The sequence below is a fragment of the Hemitrygon akajei genome, chromosome 3, assembly GCF_048418815.1.
Source record: "Hemitrygon akajei chromosome 3, sHemAka1.3, whole genome shotgun sequence".
NCBI classification, from domain to species: Eukaryota; Metazoa; Chordata; class Chondrichthyes; order Myliobatiformes; family Dasyatidae; genus Hemitrygon; species Hemitrygon akajei.
In genome coordinates, this window is record NC_133126.1 from 134,524,585 (window position 1) to 134,541,225 (window position 16,641).

General features: G+C 38.1%; 1 protein-coding gene across 3 annotated transcripts in view; it reads right to left on the reverse strand.

The window, feature by feature from the left end:
- Positions 1-4,599: 4,599 nt before the first annotated feature.
- gigyf2 (GRB10 interacting GYF protein 2) overlaps positions 4,600-16,641 on the reverse strand; it is a 160,757-nt gene continuing 148,715 nt past the window's right edge. For all 3 annotated transcript variants that reach the window (XM_073040855.1, XM_073040853.1, XM_073040852.1), the window contains exons 29-30: positions 12,190-12,337; positions 4,600-7,988 (exon numbers count right to left, since the gene is read on the reverse strand). In XM_073040855.1, the coding sequence (XP_072896956.1) occupies positions 7,921-7,988; positions 12,190-12,337 (216 nt within the window). In that variant the 3' untranslated portion in view covers positions 4,600-7,920. The remainder of the gene's footprint in view (positions 7,989-12,189; positions 12,338-16,641) is intronic.

Here is a 16,641-nt window from a genome sequence, read left to right on the forward strand (position 1 = left end):
GCTGAGAAGTGGCAGATAGAGTTCAACCCAGGTAAGTGTAAGGTGGTTCATTTTGGTAGGTCAAATATGATGGCAGAATATAGCATTAATGGTAAGAATCTTGGCCGTGTGGAGGATCAGTGGGATCTTGGGGTCCGAGTCCATAGGACGCTCCTGCGCAGGTTGACAGTGTGGTTAAGAAGGAATACGGTGCATTGGCCTTTATCAATCATGGGATTGAGTTTAAGAGCCGAGAAGTAACCTTACAGCTATCTCAGACACTGGTCAGAGCCCACTTGGAGTACTGTGCTCAGTACTAGTCACCTCACTACAGGAAGGAGGTGGAAACCATAGAAAAGGTGCAGAGATTTACAAGGATGGTGTCTGGATTGGGGAGCATACCTTATGAGAGCAGGTTGAGTGAACTTGGCCTTTTCTCCTTGGAGCGGCAAAGGATGAGAGGTGACCTAATAGAGGTGTATAAGATGATGAGAAGCATTAATCACATGAATAGTCAGAGGCTTTTCCCCCAGGGCTGAAATGGCTAACATGAGAGGGCACAATGTTAAGGTGCTTGGAAGCAGGTACAGTGGAGATATCAGGGGTAAGTTTTTTTTAACGTAGAGTGGTGAGTGCGTGGAATGGGCTGGCAGCGACGGTGCTTGAGGCAGATACAATAGGGTCTTTTTAGAGACTCCAGGATAGGTACATGGGGCTTAAAAATAGAGGACTATGGGTAAACCTAGGTAATTTCTGAAGTAAATACATGCTTGGGTAAAAGGGTTTGTATTGTGTTGTAGGTTTTCTGTTTCTATGATAACACCCTGTCTTATCTGACTTCTGATATGACTGTAATAAACATTGGATGAGCAGTAATTTCCTAAAACTAAATAGATAGATAGATAGATAGATAGATAGATAGATAGATACTTTATTCATCCCCATGGGGAAATTCAACTTTTTTCCAATGTCCCATACACTTGTTGTAGCAAAACTAATTACATACAATACTTAACTCAGTAAAAAATATGATATGCATCTAAATCACTATCTCAAAAAGCATTAATAATAGCTTTTAAAAAGTTCTTAAGTCCTGGCGGTAGAATTGTAAAGCCTAATGGCATTGGGGAGTATTGACCTCTTCATCCTGTCTGAGGAGCATTGCATCAATAGTAACCTGTCGCTGAAACTGCTTCTCTGTCTCTGGATGGTGCTATGTAGAGGATGTTCAGTTATCCATAATTGACCGTAGCCTACTCAGCGCCCTTCGCTCAGCTACCGATGTTAAACTCTCCAGTACTTTGCCCACGACAGAGCCCGCCTTCCTTACCAGCTTATTAAGACGTGAGGCGTCCCTCTTCTTAATGCTTCCTCCCCAACACGCCACCACAAAGAAGAGGGCGCTCTCCACAACTGACCTATAGAACATCTTCAGCATCTCACTACAGACATTGAATGATGCCAACCTTCTTAGGAAGTACAGTCGACTCTGTGCCTTCCTGCACAAGGCATCTGTGTTGGCAGTCCAGTCTAGCTTCTCGTCTAACTGTACTCCCAGATACTTGTAGGTCTTAACCTGCTCCACACATTCTCCATTAATGATCACTGGCTCCATATGAGGCCTAGATCTCCTAAAGTCCACCACCATCTCCTTGGTCTTGGTGATATTGAGACGCAGGTAGTTTGAGTTGCACCATATCACAAAGTCCTGTATCAGTTTCCTATACTCCTCCTCCTGTCCATTCCTGACACACCCCACTATGGCCGTGTCATCAGCGAACTTCTGCACATGGCAGGACTCCGAGTTATATTGGAAATCTGATGTGTACAGGGTGAACAGGACCGGAGAGAGTACGGTTCCCTGCGGCACCCCTGAGCTGCTGACCACCGTGTCAGACCTACAGTCTCCCAACCGCACATACTGAGGTCTATCTGTCAAGTAGTCCACTATCCAATCCACCATGTGAGAGTCTACTCCCATCTCCATTAGTTTGTGCCTTAAGATCTTGGGCTGGATGGTGTTAAAGGCACTAGAGAAGTCAAGGAATGTAATCCTCACAGCACAACTGACCCCCTCTAGGTGAGAGAGTGATTTATGCAGCAAATACGTGATAGCATCCTCCACTCCCACCTTCTCCTTATACGCAAACTGAAGAGGATCCTGGGCGTGCCTGGTTTGTGGCCTCAGATTCTGTATTATCAGCCGCTCCATGGTCTTCATCACGTGCGACGTCAAGGCAACAGGTCTGAAGTCATTCAACTCCTTTGGTTGTGGTTTCTTCGGTACCGGGACAATACAGGATGTCTTCCACTGTCTGGGTACTCTTCTCTGCTCCAGGCTCATGTTGAAGATGCGCTGTAGTGGTTCTCCCAGCTCAGTCGCACAGGCCCTCAGGTTATCGTGGGGAAACTCCATCCGGTCCAGCCGGTAAAGGTAAAACTTTGGTTGGACCTAAAGCCAAGGGATAAACTTGGGAATTTGGCTCCCCTTGTAAAATCAGAAGTAGCAAGCCTGTGTGCTCTCCTTGATTCAGATTTGAATTTTAAATTGACCAACAAAGTGACCACAGCAGCATTTCTATACTTAAGAAACATAGCAAAGGTACGTCCATTTCAGTCACATAATGATGGCTAAAAAGTATTCATGCCTTTATATCCAATAGACTAGATAACTGTAGTTCACTTTTTACTGGCCCTCCAAAGCAATCTATTGACAAAATTCAACTCATTCAGTGGACTGCTTCTAAACTTTTAACCAAAACAAGGACAAGGGAACATGTCATTCCCATACTAGCTACTCTGCATCTGCTTCTTTTATCTTTTAGAATTGATTTTAAAGTTCTTTTACCTTTTAAAAACCTCTTAATGGTCTGGGACCATACAACATTACAGAATAGTTTTCGTTTTATAATCATGCTGGAGCTCTCAGATCAGTTAATAACTTTTAAATGCCAGCTCAAAACTTAAATAAACTTGCTTTTAACTAACATCATTTTATCTTTTATTTTCATGTTTTTACTTAATCTATTGTAAAGCACTTTGAATACACAAATTGTATGAAAAGTGCTCTGTAAGTTATTATGACTCATTGATGGATCAGTTATTGTAAATTACTCTGTTGTTCAAGTGTATAAAAGGAAGGAGTGGTGTTAAGTAATGAACAAGAACTGCACACAGTAAGAGGAAAATGAGGCAGGTGGGATTGCTTTGCCAAGAGCAAGCATAGACCCAATGACTCCTCGATGTCACAATAAATTGTGGGCATAGATTAAACTATATGGTTTACAGTCAAATTTAACCACCAACTCTCAGATATCTGAACTACAGCCCCTTCCCCCTTACCTGCTGTAAGAATTCCTTTCCATTTGCCCAGTTTCTCTGTCTATATCATCTTCCTCACTAATGTGTACATTTACTCTATTGCAGCTGTAGTTCATATCATTTCCATTCATTTCACAAATTGTATTTTCATCTCTGCTTCTTTTCCAGAGCGTAATTCTTGTTGCCATTTCCTTTTAGCACATCAGCCTCCATGCTCAATGAATTACACTCTAAAATTTCTGAGACCAATGTAACACCAGAAGTACTCAGCCCTTCCCCTTTTACAATTCTGAAACTAACTCTACAAAGCATTGGATTAACTCCTCTGTCTATACCAATATTCTCTTCTTCCCTCAGCATTTTCCAAAACAAGTGCAATCCTTACCCTTTTACCCATTCAACACTGGTCACTGAGAGCTCATTTATCCCAGCTGAAAGAGCAATTTACAAATATCTCTTTCAATTTACTGGTCATAAGTCACTTTTATGAATGGAGACCTAACACAAACGAGTGTTTGCACAACACAAGTTGTCTAAAACACAGACTGGAAGGGCCGAGATGGCCTGTTTCCGTGCTGTAATTGTTAATATGGTTATAAAAACATCACCTGAGCTTTCTTTAACCCACTGACCTTAATTAATATTTGCCAAAGTTTGTTAATGAAGTATGTTTCTTCCAGTTAGGCACACTGCAGAATTCAGCTCAATGTCTTAACCTCCCATCCATGTACCTATCCAAATTTCTCTTTAATTTTGAAATTGAACCCACATCCACTGGAGCTCATTCCATACACTCACCACCCTGAGTGAAGTTCCTTCATGTTCCCCTTAAACCTATCACTTTTCACCCTTAACCCCTGACCTCTAGTTCAAATCTCAAACCAACCTCAGTGGAAAAAGCCTGCTTGCATTATAATGTAACTATCAAATCACCCCTCATTCTCCTATGCTATAACTTAGCTGCACACAATCTTCCAAATTAGGCCTCACCAACACTTTATACAACTTCAATGTAACATCGCAGTTCTTCAATACTTTGCTTTATGAAGGTCAAAGTACCAAAAGCTCTCTTTATGACCCTATCTAAGTGACACTATTTTCAAGGGTTTTGTTTTTCTTTACTGACACTTCTGCTTTTCTACTTGCCCTTGATCTCTTAATTTCTCTTGGTTTTTAGATTTTCAGATCTTCATTTTAAACTTGCTTCTCCACCTGTTCTTTATAACTGGAAACTTGTGCAGTTTACATGAAAATTGAGCTCTAGCTTGGATCACTAAATGTAAAATTAAAGAACAAACATTGTACTTTTGTAAGTCATTTATTTTTGTAACTTATTTACACATTTTTGCATCTTAATGAAAATATCAATCTACGATTGCAAATTCACCATTTGTGAATATACATTCACAAAAGACCCCAAGAACAGGAAAAAAAAATCTTCTGTCTTCCATCTCCTCCATATGGTTTGGCGTTAAGAAATGAATAATCATCTCTGATACAGTACACACAATGCAAATTTTCACACAGCTGAGATTGTTGAATGACTGATCTTTTCTCACACCTTTCTCTCCCCATTGCACAAGAAACAATCCCAACTAATATTCCTAGATCAAACGGAAAATAAATAAGCACATCTCATTTTTTTCTGGGTTGAGACATTAATGTCTGACTTACAGAAAATTAAAATTTATAAAGAATCAAATCATCTTTAAATTGCTATTAAGGACAATTTTCAAGCAAATCAGTTTACTGTTCTGAGGCACAATTATATCCTGACCTTAAAAGTAAAACCAATTTCTGTACAGTATAATAAAAAAAAACTTTTAACCAAACAGGGACTCATCTGGGGATAAAAATAAACTGAAAGGGAAACAATTAGCTTGGCAAAATACACTGATGCACAGCAACATTTTGGCTACATTCATTTTTTAAAATTTACTTGGATTGGAATAGTACCATTATGTTGCAATATTACAAAACACTGGAAAAGCAAATTCCTCTCTGGAAAATTCATTATATGTATAAGTAGAATTGTAATTTAATATTGTAATACTGCTTTGTGTGAAATTCTATGCAACAAAGACAAGGAATATATCTCTGATATCTGAAGGTGATGATACTACAATATTCTCAAATACCTGAATGAGAACCACTCAATCTTCTAATTTGGTACATGGTGGAAGCAGTAAAACGTTGGGAATAGTATGGACAAATTGAATTTCAACTTCATTTGTTAAAGAATGAACAAAAAAAATCCTGAAAATTAAATACATGCCAAGGATAGCTGCATAGTTATCTCAAAACCCACAGTGCAGAAATGTTACAAGTATTAGAATAGCTTTTTAAATGGAATACGTAGTTGCATCCCAGTGTTTTAGTTTAAAGATATAAAACTTATTGAAAGTTATTTTTTAAAAAGGATTCTGCTTTCCACAAATAACTATATTTCTCGGCTTAAGACACATGATTTCTTTGTAAGAGCAATTCCTGGGATTTTGTTTTAATTTTTCCTGCATTGTGCTAGATTAATAATTAGTTCTTCAATATACTGATTATATATAATCTGATAGATGCCACTATCACGACATCATCCTTAAATTGAAGATACACCTCTGAAAATGTCCTTTGAATATTAAAACATGAGGGATGAAGATAGTGTTCAACTGTCAACAAAAATTGAGAATTACAGTAGTTTTGATGAATGCATTATGTAAATGAATTTCTTTTTACAAAGAGAAAATAGCAGCTGCTCTACTGAGGTGTGCAGATGGATGCCAGTAATGCAGATGTCACAAAAGAAACAGTTCAAAACCTGTATACAAATTTTATTATGAAGAATGTTTTCAGATTTTTAAATTTCAGTTTTTTAATAAATCATGCATTTAAGGAGATGAAATCCTTAGTGCAAATTCCAATATGGCTAAACAATGGGGGTCCTTTATTCCCTCAGGACATTTCAAGCACTGCCTCAACATAATGGAAGAGGGTTCTTGCTACTGTCACTTTATTAGCAGACAAAATACTTGCAATTAACAAAAGTAGAAAAGCACCTTAATAAAATTAAGGCTGCATTGTAGTTTTATGGATTTTGATTTGCTGCCCTTCTGATGATGTGTATTTAACTGGAACAAATGTCCATAAAGTGTACAGGTGCATAAAGCATACAAAGGATAACAAAAAGTGGCATGTGGTGAGTTCTAACGTAGTGCCAAGGTGGTGGGATCAAATTTATGCATATACCACCACTCAGCTGCCAATTTAACCCTTGCCTCTGTAGGGCAATTGGGAAAGAGGACAAGTTGTGTCTACTTTCAAAATTACTTTGAACAGAATTGGAAAACCATTAAAAGCACTGATTTTAGAAAAGTGACATGAAGCAAGCAGTGACAGCATATCAGTTTCACTGCATTTTCTTTAATTCAGAATCCATTTTAGAGACATGTTCTGTGTATATAACTCTGTTCTCAGTCTAATATTAGCATAACGTTTGTACAGAATCTTATTTTTTAAAAAAAAGTGATTCAAAACATGTTTCTCAGAAACTAAAAGAGTCCTTCAGTCACCAAAGGGTCAATTACCCAGTTCCCTTTCAAAGGGAATCTTCTGTACACCTAAATACAGTAAGCTGCAAATTCGATGTTGCACTATAACTGGTGGCACACAGTAGCTGCAGCATTTTTTTTATAGTCACCTTCATGTTGTATGAACAGATGTTGATTAGGCCAAGATGCTGTAAAAGATACACTATTGAACAATTTTAAAATATAACCTGAACAAGAAGTGGATACAGCCCCTTTAAGAGAGAAAGCTCCTTATTGGGCACTGGCCTGCACATGCATGCTCCAACAGTAGGGGGAAAGTAAAATTTCTTACATGTCTCTAGTTACACATTGCAGCCTTCATGTAGCAATTGCATAACTAAGAAAACCATGATTTCTGGACATCCAGAAATATTTCAACTGACTTATCAATTATAGCTGCATATTTCAAGACGGCTATACTGTATTGAATATTGCAAATATATTAATTTTTTTTAAAAAAAACTGTACAAGGCCAAAAAAATGTATATCTTCTCAAAAGGGGCAAGTTTAGGTACTCCTCACATAAACTGAATGGATATCTTAACAATATCCAAACCATCTTCAATACATCTCAGTACTAAAGCAAGCACTTCAACATGTGAATTATAGAATTATCTTATAAATACATTACTGACAGAATTGCTCTGTAATGTTCAACCAAACAATTGATGTTAACATGACCAACATTGAATAGACCTGTTAATCATGTATTCTGAATAAAATCCAATAATAAACTTATAAGTAAACAAGTGTTTATAGGACATGCACTGCATTTTACTGCACCATCCATGTTACACTATAGAACCAGTAATTCTATGCTCAGAAACTTGCAAGTTGGTGCAGAGCCCTTTGAACTGGCTGCTTTGTACTTGAAACATGATTGCTTTACAGGTGAAGGGGCCACAACAAAATACATTAAAGTACCAAAGACAGACATGAACTCATGGTGACATATTTTTTTTTAATTAACTGAGATTGGTTGATGCATTCAGAATTCATGATTAACAACTTTTTAAATAAATCAAGAGTTTGCTTGTGTTCAGTAGTCATCAAGTGTCTCTATTTCTCCCATGTTCAGGCGCTCTGATGAAGCATTTACAGAAAAACCTGTAAAGAAAAAGGAAAAAAGGCAACATTTATTTATCTACGCTAAAACTCTATTTCTAGTGTTGCACATCTGTGAACCTAACTTTTCTATTTGATATAGCTGATTGTTTTTAACTTAGTATTTTAAAGTGATTCTGAGGGAATTTCACCTAAATAATTCCAATCATTGATTCAGTTTATTTGAAACACGCAGCGTATTCTATGTAAAGTGGTTGCATAGGGAATAAAATGATCAGGTCGGTAATCAGGATCTGCAAATTCAAACTACACCATGGCAGCTGTGGAATTTAAATTTAGTTAATAACCTAGAATCTGGGCATAAATAATACACTTAAGTGATCTTAGTTTTCATTATCACATTAATGAAAATAAGTCATTGCAAATGCTTACTCCCTCACATTGTGGGATGGATATAAGATTTAAATTCAATGACCATCTTACACAGAAAAATTTGTCATCCTTACTGGCTGGCCTATATGGAGCCATGGACACTCTTCATGGACATCCTCAAATGTCCTCTGAACTGACCCAGTAAGCTACTCAGAAATACCACTGCCACTATAAAAAACATAGGAAGAATGGGTACATTCTGTCAAGCCACACCAGAGGTGGCAGCACAATAGACAAGAGGAGAAAGGGAGCAGCATGGAATGTCTTGAACATTGACTCCAAACCTCAAACCTCATGAGGTCATTACATCCCATTGGGTTAACCATGGGCCAGGAAACCGCCTGATTACCACCTATTATCCTTCCCAGCTGATGAATCAGTTCTTCTTCGTCTTAAGCAATACATAATATTAAAAAAAATTAGCAAGGGCATAGAAAGCAGACTGGTTAGTAATCTTCAACAGCTTTAACTCAAAATGCTTGGTTTACCACATTGACCAAGCAGGTTGTGTTTTAAGAACATGGCTATCAGACTGGTTCTGGGACAGATAATGAATGAACAACTTACTTAATCTTATCCTCAGCAATCTATCCACGTTAGATGTATCTGGTCACAACAACATTAGAAGTGACCACTGTTTTTGTTTTGTAAACATATCATATGGAGGACTTAATTCATTATGGTGTGTGGCACATCAATAAACAAGGCAATCAACTCAACAGATCTCAGTTCAATTACAAGACATTGTAGACCTTCAGCAGCAGAAATGTACACTGAAACAATCTGTAAATTCATGGCCTGCACATCCCTCATTCTACAATTATCAAGTCAAGTGATCAACACAGGTTCATGAAAAATGGAAATACCATCAGGCATACTCAAAAGTAATATGATACCAATCTAATGAAGCTACCATACAGGACTACTTGCAAGCTAAGCAATAAAAACATTCAAGAGACAGAACTTAGTGACTTTCAAGAATAACAGATCAGATCAAAGCCTTTCAGTCCTATCACATCTAATCTCCATATAGTGTAATAAGACTGTTAGTAGGAGGATACAGCTCCAAGGACATCTATACCAAATGAAGCAAGTCCCAGCATTGTGAATACTAAAAGTTGCCCATCCGCAACTATGTTTAATCAGAAGTGCTGAACAAATGAAGCAACTGCTTTTTTTAATATATGCAATTTCAAACACAGAAACCACTCTCCAAACTACTGGATTCACAGGAAAGCTCAACATTATCCAAGACAAAAAAACCTTTATTGGCACTCATCAACTACCCTAAAACTTTTATTCCCTCCACTGCACAGTATGTACCATGTAAGAAACACATGGTAGTTAGCCAAACAAGCTACTCTGACAACACCTCTGAAACCCATGGACTTTATCAGCAAGGAGAGCAAAGGCAGCACAATATCACCACCTCCCATCCTGATTTCGTAAAATGTAGGTCAGCCCTTCACTGCTGGATTAAATCCTAGAACTCTCTACCCAACAGAACAGTGGAAGCGCAGATAGGTTAGCATCAAATTAGAGATGGTGAGAGAACCTCCAATAAATGTGAAGTGAGATGAAAGTGTGGACAAAGGGGCTCTGAATAAAACAAATGTGCAGAAAATGATATTGACACAATCTCAATCATGCATGAACATTCCCTCTTCAATACTCTTACTTGAAATACTGTGGTTTACTCCTTCAATTCCATTGGTATCTATCCACCCTTAATATGATTTCTGTTCCATTCTGTTCTTAGCCTCTTATGCTGTTCCAATAAAACCCACACAAGCTGAGGGAACAGATTCAATACTGAATTAAATAGAATAGTTGGAATTTTTATTTCACATTTCCAGCATGCAGATAATGACTCTGGTTGTCTTATATGCAACCCCTTCAGAATGCTCTTTTTTAAAAGAAAATTGCTCTATTATTAGCAGTTTAAACATTTAAATCTCTTACCTTCTACATATCAGGGACCTTCCTTCCCATTTATTTTCTTGTCCCCTCAAGGCTTTCACCCTCTGACTGGAAAAGTTCCTCCTAATCTCTGTTCTAAAGGGATGTCCTTCCATTCTGAGGCTGTGCCTCTGGTCCTAGACTCCCTCACTATAGGAAACATCCTCCCAATGTCCACTCTGTTGTGGCCTTTCAATATGTGGTTAAAAAAGCATACAGTGCATTGGCCTTCATCAATCGTAGGATTGAGTTTAGGAGCCGAGAGGTAACGTTGCAGCTATGTAGGACCCCAGTCAGACCCCACTTGGAGTACTGTGCTCAGTTCTGGTTGCCTCACTACAGGAAGGATGTGGAAACCATAGAAAGGGTGCAGAGGAGATTTACACAGATGCTGCCTGGATTGGGGAGCACACCTTCTGAGAATAAGTTGAGTGAACTTAGCCTTTTCCTTGAAGCGACGGAGGATGAGAGGTGACCTGATAGAGGTGTATAAGGTGATGAGAAGTATTGATCGTGTGGATAGTCAGAGGCTTTTTCCCAGGGCTGAAATGGCTAGCACGAGAGGGCACAGTTTTAAGGTGCTTGCAGGTAGGTACAGAGGAAATATCAGGGGCAAGTATTTTTATGCAGAGAGTGGTGAGCACGTGGAATAAGCCGCCGGCGATGGTGGTGGAGGCGGATACAATAGGGTCTTTTAAGAGGCTCCTGGACAGGTACATGGAGCTCAGAAAAATAGAGGGCTATGAGTAATCCTAGATAATTTCTCAGGTAAGGACATGTTCAGCACAGCTTTGTGGGCTGAAGGGCCTGTATTGTGTTGTAGGTTTTCTGTTTCTATTTGGTAAATTTCAATGAGATCCTCCCCCTCATTCTTGTAAACTCCTGTGAGTACAGGCCCAAAGCCATCAAACACTCCTCACCTGTTAACCCTTTCATTCCTAGCCCTAGGATCATTCTCATGAAACTCCTTTGGACTCTCTCCAATGCCAGCACATACTTTCTTAGATGGGGGCCCTAAAACTGTCACAATACTCCAAATCTGACCAATGCTTCCTAACGCCACAGCATTGCATCTTGCTTTTATATTCCAGTCTTCTTGAAATGGTTGTCTTCCTTACCACTAACTCAACCTGCAAATTAATCTTTGAGGAATCCTGCATGACTCCAAAGTCCCTTTGTATCTTGGACTTCTGAATTTGTTCCCCATTCAGAAAACAGTGTACATATTTATTCCTTTTAACAAAGTGCATTTCCATACATTTCCCTACATTGTATTCCATCTGCTTTGCCTATTCTCCAATCTAAATCCTTATGTAGCCTCTCTACTATCTCAGTACTACTTGCATCTCCACTTCTCTTTGTATCTTCGGCAAAAAGCCATCAATTCCATTACATTATATAACAATGAAAAGCATCCAACACCGACCCCTGTGGAACACCAGTGGTCACCAGCAGCTAACCTGAAAAGGCCCCTTTTATTCCCAATATTTGCTGCCTGCCAGTCAGCCAATCTTGTATCCATGCTGCTATCTTACCTGTAATTCCATGGCATCTTAATTAGTGAAGCAGCCTCATGTGTGGCACCTTTTCAAAGGCCTTCTGAAAATCCAAGTCTCCTTTGTCTATCCTGCCTGCTATTTCCTCAAAGAATTTCAACAGATTTGTCAGGCCAGATTTCCCCATTAAGGATTCCATGCTAACTTTGGCGCTTCAGTAAAAAAGAATTGCAGCTGATGAAGGAAATATCAACTGATCACCAATGATCTAAAAATATATGGTGCAGAACACTTGATTTTGCAAAATGCTTTATTTGTTAAACACATAGAGACAGTATCTCTATAAAAATACCAACCTAAGATGCTGGGATCAGCACGTATCATCTTCTGTTTTTTCTTTCTCTTTCCAGACTGTACAGATTCAAAATTTGACTGCTGATTTCTGCTGTGATTTGATGGATAGATGGACTGTAGACCTGTTTGAATTTCAGGGCATCCTGAATCCTAAAACATGAGCCATATTAAATCAAATTAAATAACATACTTTATAAAAAATATATATAAACCTAAAACATGCCTTTGTTTTAAAGCCACAAATTAGCTGCAGACATGAAGAAAATCCATTTTCTTAAGCATTTGTCCCCTTTTAAATTGCCTATATGGATTTTTAAAAAATGTTTCCTTGCATCAAACTATTCAATAATTTAACCAATTTCCTTTGCTAGCAATGCCCTACACTGTTTCTGCTTTTCTTTAAACATCAGCAAGTGGAAAATTACAGGATTAATGGAAATGCAAAACACTTTTTTTTAATAAATCAGCTACTGCCAAAATAAATTAAGATTACATGACTGCCGTGCATAGTGGGAAAGAGGTATTTCTGACCAAAGTATTTAAACCCAAGAAATTATGCTAGTATAGTGTGCCAATGTTAGTTTTGAAGTTGTTTTATACTGTATATCCTTAAAGAAAAATATCCCAGGGAACAATGCTGCAATTAAAATTAATACAAAATACATAAAAAGTATGCAATTACAATTATAAAGTATAAAAGTACAAGCATCAGACTAGTTCTTTATCTTATAGACCTCAGGACGTCTTGAAATGCTTCTAAATTAATAGATTTTTAAAGAGTGCTCTCATTAATTGGAAAACATAGCAACCACCTTGCACACAGCAGGCCTCTCAAACAGCAAAGTAATCATTCTGGTGGAAATGGAAGCCGAACAGCAACTACACCTATGAATGGAACTGTAAACACGGAAAAGAATAGACAGAGAAGTTCTGAATAAAATGAAGACAGTGAAGAATAAGAAGCTAATCAAGAGAACATTGAGCAAAATTAGAGAAAATTAAGGTAGGTACGAGTATTTTATTGAAATAGTGATAGATAGAAGCATATGACATTGTTACTTAAAAAACCCAAAAAAAATGCACATGTGGAAATCTTGAAATAGAGATAAATACCCAAAAGTTAAGTAGTATCAGTCAAGAATTAATGTATTAGTTGAAAACTGGGAAAATGGATGAAATTCATGGCAACAGTGATAATAAAGTACAGAGGCAGCAGAGGCAGTTTATCCATTGTTTCTAATGTAGGAAAACTAATTCATTCAATCAGGTGGCATTGGGCTGTAGAAGCTCAAGCAAAGAAATTTTAAAATATGTCTTAGGAGAAAATGTTCGTATTGTGGCGACCCAATTACTAGCACACTCAAACCGGCTGACAATTAGCCAGAGCCAGAGACAAAGGTAGATAGCCTCAAGGAGTTTCAGTTACGTGCCTCTCAAAGTATCGAGTGGGGGAGACAGGCTTTAAAGCAAGACTGTGTTTTTGAAATAAACTTATTCTGTGGTTACAGTTTATCGACTCCGTGTCGTAATTTCAGCGCTGCGCGTAGCACCCCGCTACAGTATATTGTTTTTCATTGGGAATTCTGGAGAATGGGGCAGCTGACTGGATGGTCATCAAACACTATTGGAGAAATGCTCAAGATGCCCTAAATGTAGTCAAAGTAGTAGAGCTGGAGATGATTGCACAGATAGCCAGCCAAGACCATTCAGGTGTTTAAGATCCAAGACCATGATTTTAAAATCAAGTTGCTTGAATGAGAGCAAATTGGTTAATTTGCTCTATACCTTACAGTATTTAATATTGCACTTTGTTATTTATATATGATTCCTCTGCAGATTTTATCAAATTCATAAATTATCATGTGTTATGTGTACCACTGTGCATCCAACCTTGGCAAAACATTATTTTGTTTCTATATTTGGCTATTTGCATTATATACATGTATACAGTCAAATGACCATAAACTTGACTTGACAGGACAGTGAGTGATGAGTGGACAGAACTTAGTGCAAGTCTGGCCAGCTACCAGGCATAGCAGAGCTCTGAATGATGTCAAATTTAAAGTGGGTAGAACAAAGTAATTCATTGGCAGAGTCAAACTTGAGAGACAACAAAATACAATAGTGACAGGTTTCAACAGCAGAGGAGCTGAAGCACAACTCAGATAAATCAGGTAACTATGAACAGCTAAACTTCAGGATGAATACCTTTCATTAGAATTGATAAAATTAGACTTTTATAAAAACTTGCAGAGGAGGAAGAGGTGGAGACAATAAAGGCAATGTCCACATCTACACACACATAAGAAATAAGAGGTCACCTAGTCTCTCAACCTTGTTTTGCCATTCAGAAAAATCTTTTAATCTTCAATTTCATGCCTTCTTCTTATCTTCCTTATTTTGTTTAACATCCAGAAATTTACCAATCTTTGCTTTGATTTAATTTTGAACATTCACCGTTTAAACAATTTTGGAGATTCACTGCCCTCCAAATGAAGTAATTTCTCATTTCAGTCTTTAAATGGTCTCCATCCCTTTGCTCCCTCCCATTAGATATACCTCCTATTCTCACCAATCCGCTCCTTTTCCTGCAATTTAAAACATGCTTCTTTTTCTAAACTACTTCTAGATAAACATTAAACTGAAAGGTTACAGTGGCATGCTAAAGTTTGGGCACCCCTGGTCAACATTTCTAAGCTAAGCGAGTAAAAGATGACCTGACTTCCAAAAGGAATAAAGTTAAAAATGAAACATTTGTTTAATATTTTAAGCAAGAGTACTTTTTTTATTTCCATCTTTTACAGTTTCAAAATAACAAAAAAGGAAAAGGGCCCAAAGCAAAAGTTTGAGCACCCTGCAAGGTCAGGAATTAGTAACACCCCCTTTGGCAAGTATCACAGCTTGTAAACACTTTCTATAGCCAGCTAAGTGTCTTTCAGTTCTTGTTTGGGGGATTTTCACCTATTCTTCCTTGCAAAAGGCTTCTACTTCTGTGAGATTCTTGGGCTGTCTTGCATGCACTGCTCTTTTGAGGTCTATCCACAGATTTTCGATGATGTTTAGTCGGGGGACTGTGAGGGCCATGGCAAAACCTTCAGCTTGCACCTCTTGAGGTAGTCCATTGTGGATTTTGAGGTATGTTTAGGATCATTATCCTATTGTACAAGCCATCCTCTTTTCATCATCAGTGCTTTTTTTTTTTTACAGACTGTGTGATGTTTGCTTCCAGAATTTGCTGGTATTTAATTGTATTCATTCTTCCCTCTACCAGTGAAATGTTCCCCGTGCCACTGGCCCAAAGCATGATCAATCCACCCGTGTTTAACAATTGGAGAGGTGTACTTTTCATGAAATTCTGCACCTTTTTTTCTCCAAACACACCTTTGTTCAATGCAGCCAGATAGTTCTATTCAAAAAGATCAAAGGAACATCTAAACAAGCCTGATGCATTTTGAAAACAAGTCCTGTGAACTGATGAAGTTAAAATAGAACTTTTTGGCCGCAATGAGCAAAGGTAAGCGTTCACAAGCTGTGATACTTACCAAAGGAGGTGTTACTAAGTGCTGACCATGCAGGGTGCCCAAACTTTTGCTTCGGGCCCTTTTCCGTTTTTGTTATTTTGAAAATATTAAAGAAATGTGTCATCTTTAACTTTATGCCTTTTGGAAATCAGGTCATCTTTTACTCGCTTAGCTATTCACAGTAACAGAAATTTTGACCAGAGGAGCCCAAAATTTCGCATGCCACTGTGTCTGTTTCTTGCTTCACAAATGTTTTCTGATCCTCTTTCCAAGGCAGTCACTGCAAGGTAGGAACATTAATTGCCACTTTGTTCAAATCTGAACACTGCAAGTTAACTGAATGCAGGACAAGTAGTGTGATAACTCACAAAATGGGGTTGGTGAGGTAAAGCTGGAAGCCATCAATGCACACATGGAAATTGAGATTGTGTTTGCAAGTGATAATGCTTAGCAGAAAATGGAGATCAGTCATAGATCTTTAGGGATTGCAAAAATAATTGAGAGTGTGGAAAGGAGAACTATTACCTATGATACTCTAGCTACAGTTAGGCAGATAAGAATGGAACTGAGTAGTTTCATCCACCTGAACGACAGTGGAATTGTACTGGTGTAGTATGTTGTGGTCAGTCTTGTCATGGCCAACAGATATATCAAATGACAGGCAGAACATGATCAACTTGATTATTAACATCAAGGATGTTAATAATGATTTTGTTTACAACTGTTTTAACACTGTAGCAAGAATGGAAATCTGACTGGAGGGACAACAGCTGGGATTTCTGGGGAAGACAGATGGAAAGTCCAAGATGATTAGTTATTGCTAGCCAGTGCAGAAAATTGGATACTGGAAACCATTACAATAGTATAGGAGCAATAGAGGTGCTGAGAGGTGACAGAAACACAGTTAGGCATCATTATTCTATCTTTGGTTTG